This window comes from Chaetura pelagica, unplaced genomic scaffold, assembly GCF_000747805.2.
Source record: "Chaetura pelagica isolate M959 unplaced genomic scaffold, ChaPel_1.0 scaffold156, whole genome shotgun sequence".
Classification (NCBI taxonomy): domain Eukaryota; kingdom Metazoa; phylum Chordata; class Aves; order Apodiformes; family Apodidae; genus Chaetura; species Chaetura pelagica.
Genome location: NW_009953694.1, coordinates 311,097 through 318,018, shown reverse-complemented (window position 1 = coordinate 318,018; position 6,922 = coordinate 311,097). Strand labels below are relative to the sequence as shown.

General features: G+C 39.8%; 1 protein-coding gene across 1 annotated transcript in view; it reads right to left on the bottom strand.

The window, feature by feature from the left end:
• Window positions 1-2,517, bottom strand: part of ZNF488 (zinc finger protein 488) — a 6,919-nt gene extending 4,402 nt beyond the window's left edge. The window contains exon 1 of the mRNA XM_010000338.1: window positions 2,299-2,517. Coding sequence (XP_009998640.1) covers window positions 2,299-2,517 — 219 coding nt within the window. The remainder of the gene's footprint in view (window positions 1-2,298) is intronic.
• Window positions 2,518-6,922: the final 4,405 nt, after the last annotated feature.

The window sequence follows — 6,922 nt, the reverse complement described above, 5'->3', positions numbered from 1 at the left end:
TTTTTTGTGGTGTTTACCACAGCAGAACTGTCCTCTGCAGTATTTGAAAGATAAGGAGGATTTTCATAGCTCAGAGGCTGAAACACAGAGTGATCAAGGGCAACATTTACACACATAAAAAGTCTCAACTGATTTTTGAAGCACTAAGTTATTGTTTAGAAATGAAGAAGTTTGGAAATGAAAAATGTCTAATGACAAGTATGATCTTAAATTTCACCCCAAGCAATGTACAGCTCTTTGTTTTGCACTAATTGCAGGGTAGCTGTTTATTGATGTTCTATATTTGACACAATGTTTCTGCTATTTCTTTCTGGGTTTAATTCTCTCTATTACCTGCCATGAAAAGTATGACCACACTAGTAGCTTGAATACAAGAATTAAATATAAAGGAACCATTAGGACAGGAGTCATTTATAGGGGAGAAAATAAATTAGCATGGCCTGTAACTGGTTCTCTCTAAATGCCGTGGTAATTAACAATGATTGAGAAATACCAGTCTGACAGCGGCACAAGCACACCCACCCACACACAGTGCTTGTAACTAAGACCTATGACAGAGGCTGTTGTTTATTAGTTTGCCTTTCAGAAATACCAAATATCCACCTGGTGCTCTAAGCAAAGTCAAAAGGAGCACAGCTCCTCCAGGAACAAGGCCTGCTGGGAAAGAGCTGAGAGAGCTTAAAGAAGATGGGGAGAAGTAAAGCACAGAATATTAGACCTGGGTGCTGTCAACTAGAAGCCTGCACCAGCTTTAGTTTTTCTATATGTTTAGAGGCACTTGCAAGTCCACCCTTTTCTGGAGATGGCAATTCCTCAGATGAATCCTTTGCACCCATGTATAAGATAAAAGCTTCACAGCCCAATAGGTTAAATCACAACTGGGCTATGGAGGCAATCAGGCTTCCTTGTGAGATGCTGGAGAAGAAGAGAGAATAAGACTCTTCCTTGGAACCCAGAGTCTAACCCACAAGGGGCTGCAAGGGGCATCAGAGCTCAGTGGGACACACAACTTTGTAAGGGGCCGGTTTGCTTTGCTGGGGTAAATTATCAGCTGAAAAGAACTTCCTGTGCCAATCGCTGCCAAGGCATTTTCTTTGCCCAAGTGTACAAATTGGCCCAAGGTGTCCAAGTTAGGGTCCCCAAGAGGAAGATAGAGAAAACACAGAGCTCCCTTTTGGCTAAGATGAGGAAACCCTTGTTAGAAATTAATATTCCCTGAAGTCTTGCAGGAGTGTTGGCTGAACTATGATTAACATAAACCTCAGCTGCAAAGAATCCACCTTGGCAAGTTATTCCCATGTGTCTTCTGTTTGTACCATAGCCAGCATATCAAAACCCATTTCTCGGTTTGCACTTCAGTACCATGATAACAACATAGTATCATGACTGAATTGTTAATGAATTGTCTACACACAGAGCTAGGAACTTAACAATAGTTCTTGATTTCTGGAAGGTTTACTTTTAATTATGAATAGCAACAGGATATGGTACCATCAATTGTATCAGAAACAGCTACTTGCACAGAACTTGATGTACTTACTGCCAAAAGACATAGATCTGAGCCAACTCAGGCATCCAATTTCATGGCTGCATAACAATTACTTAGCTCAAATGCAGCAAAACACTAAAGCCATCCCTCTGGCGGTCTCTTGGTGGAAAAAATGGAGAAACCCCTTGTGGCTCTCTTGAGTCTCATAATTGAAAACTCCCCAGAGAAATAACAGAAATATTCCATAAATAAAGCATTGTTTCAGGACAGATCTTTCTCCAAAGAGCTTAGAGTTCTCATGGAGTACTTGTGCCAAGATCCCTGCCATTGTGATTTTACTTCATAGATAACTGAGCAAATTGGGTTAATGCTTGCTCAGATCCATCAAAAAACGCTGTGAAGGTACCACTTGCATGACTCAGTGCGGTGCCACGGTCTTTCCTCTCTGCTCTTTCAAGGCTGTCAAGCCTCCTGATAAGCCTCCCTTGTCCTTTGTAAGGAGGAAATGTGAGCATGAGTTTCTGAGCTATTTGTGCCTCCTTCCTCCTATTCCCAGTCAGTGCTGAAGCAAGTCATCAATCATCAGCATAGAAGTGGGACTTTGTATTATTTCTGTAAAGGAAAAAGGTTTAACCAAGGTCCCTCCAGTCTAGAGCTCATAAATCGGAAATGCACTGGCTTCTTCCCCCCTTTGAAGGACCCGATGGTTGTGCTGAACAAAACAAAAATCTACCCTTTGACAAAATTATCCTCTCAGAGAGAGTGTAACCCTTTTTATATTAATAACATTAAATGCTGCTTTCTCTTACCTTAAATACATAGTGGATGTTCCGTCTATCAGAACACTTGAGAGCAATGAAAGCTACAGTATCCAGCAGGGTGTTTTGGAGCATGCATGGTCCAAAAACAACTTCTTCAGGAATGTCTTGTGTGGTATGAACAGTGGCCAATATGTCTGGAAAATGGTGATGCAGAAGTTTGTTGTCACTTGTCGAAAGGAATTTAGGCAAAGATGTATGTTCCATCATAAACCTGTAAAATAAACAAGAAATCACATTTGCAATAGAGATGGAAATTAAAGGGATCATCACTTCTTACAATATAAAGGACTTCAGGAGCTTGAAGATTAATTGTAGGAACACACCATGATATTGTTTGTTACAGAGCTTTATTTATGTCCGGTTCAGAAAGAGAAAAATGAGTTTGCACCAAAACAAAAGATTTCTAAATCAGTCAGTAACTCTTCTCTGGAATAGGCAGAACTCAACTGCTGCTACACTGCTGCTCTCTATAGCCAGGAATAAGAAACTTTGGTAACAGTAAGAAAGATTTACAGGCAGTGGGACTCGGCAGATTCTTGTCCAGCATATTCTCAGATAGCCTTCTTATTTATTATTGGTAGTTTGTAGAAGTATGAAGGTGGAGAACAAGAACAACAGGTAGAAAGAAAAGAAAAAAAAAAAGTGAACACTTTCTAAAATGCATTTTGAAAAAAACATGGATCTTTATTTGGAAGAACAGCATCAGTCTAGTTTCTGGTTAAGCAGGTAAAAAATCAGGAATAGCCTGAGTCCCAAGTCTATCCAACCTGAATGCACAAAATCTCCAGAGCATGACAAAAGGATTATTTTCATCTCATCTCAAATTATATAAATTATATGTGATATTTTATTTATCTGCTCTTTTGGGGAAAATTGAATCAGATTATGACCCTTTTATAGTGATATTCTTAGCATAATGTTAGTAGAGATTTTTGTCTTCAGAAAATGAATTTTCCTGCCCTGAATACAGAGTATTACATTTTTCAGAGCAGAGGTGATTTCTGCAGTATGAGCCACAATCTGAGAACTCTGTATGCAGTGAGGAAGCAGGTTTGAGTTATTTGTCATTCTCAGCTTCTCTGGGTTTTTAATAAAGATATTGCCATCTCTAGCTCCCAGCTGGAGGTCATGGAAAAACCTCGTTTATGCCATCAAGAGCTGGATCAGGTCCATTAGGCAGGGAAAATTAAAGAGAACAGCAACAAGCCCTGAAGAGGCCTTAGCTTAATAAATACTGAGATGGAAGCACTGAAGATCCAGTCTAATCTTTCTCACTCTCTGACGATAGAATTGATTTGTTACTCACTGACTCATGACTTAAACTGAACTGATACAAAGTGCTCAGGAGAGTTGCACTGATTTAACTAAATCAGTTTCTAAATCAGCATAGTTAATTCAGTGTAATTTCTTCCTTGTAGGCAAGGTCTAAGGTGCAACCTTGAAAATGTTAAAATACATGGTTACATATGCAGTAAGTAGTAAACATCTGAAGCAGTCAACCAAGGCAAAGAGTGGGAGGTAAAGGGGTAAAAAATAGGTCAGATGGTTTGCCAGAGATTAGTCACTAAGAGGAGGATAGAATAGGTCTCTGCTCTCTGTTAATGATGAGTTTCATTGCCTGGTTTCCCAATAAACTCCTAAAGTTACTATTAGTATGAGAACAAAATGATGGGAATTATGTGTACATATGTACATTATATAGGATCTGCCTAATTACATATGATGTATTAATACATATGTATGTTTCCATTTAAATTATAGTGATTTTTAATAAAGTGAAACAGTCAAAGCACATTTATTTTAAATAATTTTTTTTAAAGTTTCAAATTGTCAGAAAATAAATTTGAGATCTAAAGTGCTTTAAAGTCTCTCTAACTAAGGAAAAGTTTAGAAACAAATTAAAACCTGAAACAGTTCTTTCTCTAAAGAACTCTCACTCAGAAAGCTCCTAATCCCTTCTAACATTATTTTACCAATCCACTTATGATGCTAGAAAGCAACTCCTCTTACTAAGATTTCTCTTTCTGTGAAATTCATCTGAATTTCTCCATGTAAACTAGGAGAGCTCTGTGCCTCACTCCAGAGGAAAGAGGAATCCAGGGCCCTTAAAGCTGAGTTTTCTAGAAGAGGGTGGGTGCTACCTGTGTGCTGTCACTCTCTTCCTCCAGAAATCTCTGACAAAGCACAGACACAAGTGTATGAAGAAGGTACTCTCCCTTCCAGCTACCTACTGCTGCCTGATACTTTTCTCTGTATTTCAGCAGCTTTTCAAAAAGCTACTTTAAAACTTACTCTTAACAAGAACAATTTCTCCAAAGACTGAAAATGTGTGGGTACCAAGAATAAAGTAATAATTACATGTAACAGCACCATCTAGTGATTTCTGCCGTGGTATACGTCCCAAATAAAGATTCACAAAGGGCCAGGACATGCTTTAGAACTGTTCCCCACTCTGGTTTCGCTACCTGCAAGACAGATCTGCAACCATTGGCTCCCAGAGCAGACTTGCTGCCCACACGCCAACCGGGAAAGCTCTTCTGACCTCCTTGGTGGTAGTCCCAGCCGCTCCCAGAAATGTGTGTGCTGCTTGCTGTGCTGACTACTCCCCGTGCCCCAAATCCTGAATACAGAGGACTTCCACACAATGCAAAAGGAAGGGCAGGAAATCGTTCCCTGGACACAAGAGTAGTCTCTGCCTGCGCACCCTGTCCCACCAAGCTGGCCACAGTCTAATCATCCCTTCTGGGCAGCATAAGGGAAACCATCACTCCTTGTGACTAGCACTGCCCTATGGCAACCGTATCAGGACACAGGGAAAATAAATCAATATTTATTCTCCAGCAAATAAATCACTATGTGCACATCTTCAGCTTCATTTAATTAATCTAGACTGATGAGATGAGGGAAATGCAACTTAATAAGGAGTATCAGACATTTTCTGACTAACACTATTTTCCTTTTTCCAAGCTCAAGCAACCCTCAAACTCAGCATGCCATTCTGGATTGCTCGTTTCTAAGTGACTTGTGAATTCGTTAGAGATCTGTGATGGAAAAAAAGGTCCCACAATCCTACAGGCATAAATGGAAAAATCTCAAAGCCACAGCTATGGTCGCATTCAACTCTTGCACAGAAGAGCCAGCTTTGTGAAAAAAGATGTACTGTGTGTACAAAGTAAATGGGTTTGTTATGGGCAGCCTTGCGCCAGTAGCTTTCGCTTGGGCAGATCAATCTCTTTAAATAATTTGTCGAATGCACCACCTAGTGTAACATCGTAGTATAACACAGTGTCCCAAGCCAAGTGACAGCAGGACAACCCCCGAGTCACTGGTGTTGTTAGTCTTTTTTATCACCCAAGCTTCTTAGCACCCTGACAGGCATGAGTCACTTCTCTCATGCAGGCACCACTCTTTCTGATACCTTCTGCTCAAACAGGAGGTTAGGCACCTCCAAAGATATTGGTTTTCATAGGGTCTGGACAGGGTTATGTCAGGGCAGGAGTGTAATTTAAATTTACAGTGTTCTCTTTTTGAAACAGAGAAGGTAGGCTGACGATGTACTGCTGGTACTTAGAATGGAGAGCAGTGATACTCTGCCAACACTTTTTTAAAAAGTATATTAACATAGAATTTACCTTTGTCCCATGAGTTTGAGGATGGTAGTGTCTGGAAAATGCACATGGAAATGCCATTTCAGTAAAACTCAGGGAATTTTAGCAGTATCCCAAGCCTAAATCTGCCCTACACTATTTTTTTATATATTTTTTTTTAGTAAATCCAGTAAAATACTCATCATTTACAGGAGTATATCTCAACAGAGTGTGGGCATGAGACTGCCCAGGGCCCTAATAATCTCTGCTCTTTTCAGTCCTGCCACCACTCACTGCAAACTCAGAGATAACTGAGGAATAGTTGTGTGCAAGGTCTGATCTGACTGCTGCCAGGAGAGCCCTGCTGCGTTCTCTGGCAAGGTCAGCAGGTGTGGGACTACACTATGGCAGCATACAGCACATAAGGCTTGTTGCATAACAGTCAATGCAACCTCATAGATTGAGAGTACCAGTGGATAGCTTAGAATTGCTGAAATATAGCAGCCTGCAGCACTTAAAGCAGATGACAGAAATTAGCTGGAACAAAGTAAAATGATCTGTAAGTGGACCAGAATATAAATCTGAAATATCTCTCAATTTGGATTAAAGTTTCATTTGGATCTAAACTAACATCTACATGTTTTTCATTTTATTATAATCTAAAGCCAAAACTTCAGCCACAACTAAGAATGCTTGATTTTTGTAAAACTTTCCTTAGCTTTCAGAGACCTCAGACTTGAACCTGAATGGGAACTCTACACCAATCCATAAACCAAATACTTGAACACATTTAATTCTAAATCCAATCCCAATTCAAAACTCACATCTTTGCTTCAATCTTCATAGCCTAAGGGAAGTCACATTCATTAAGAATCCACAAATGGCATCATAATGAGAAATGGAGAAGGTATAGCAGAATGCCTGGCATTTTTCTCCAACAGATTGATGTAGGTGAATTGCTCACTTTCTTCATAGTAACAAAGGACAGAGAAAATTTTTGTAACAATGAATTCTGAAAGACTTTG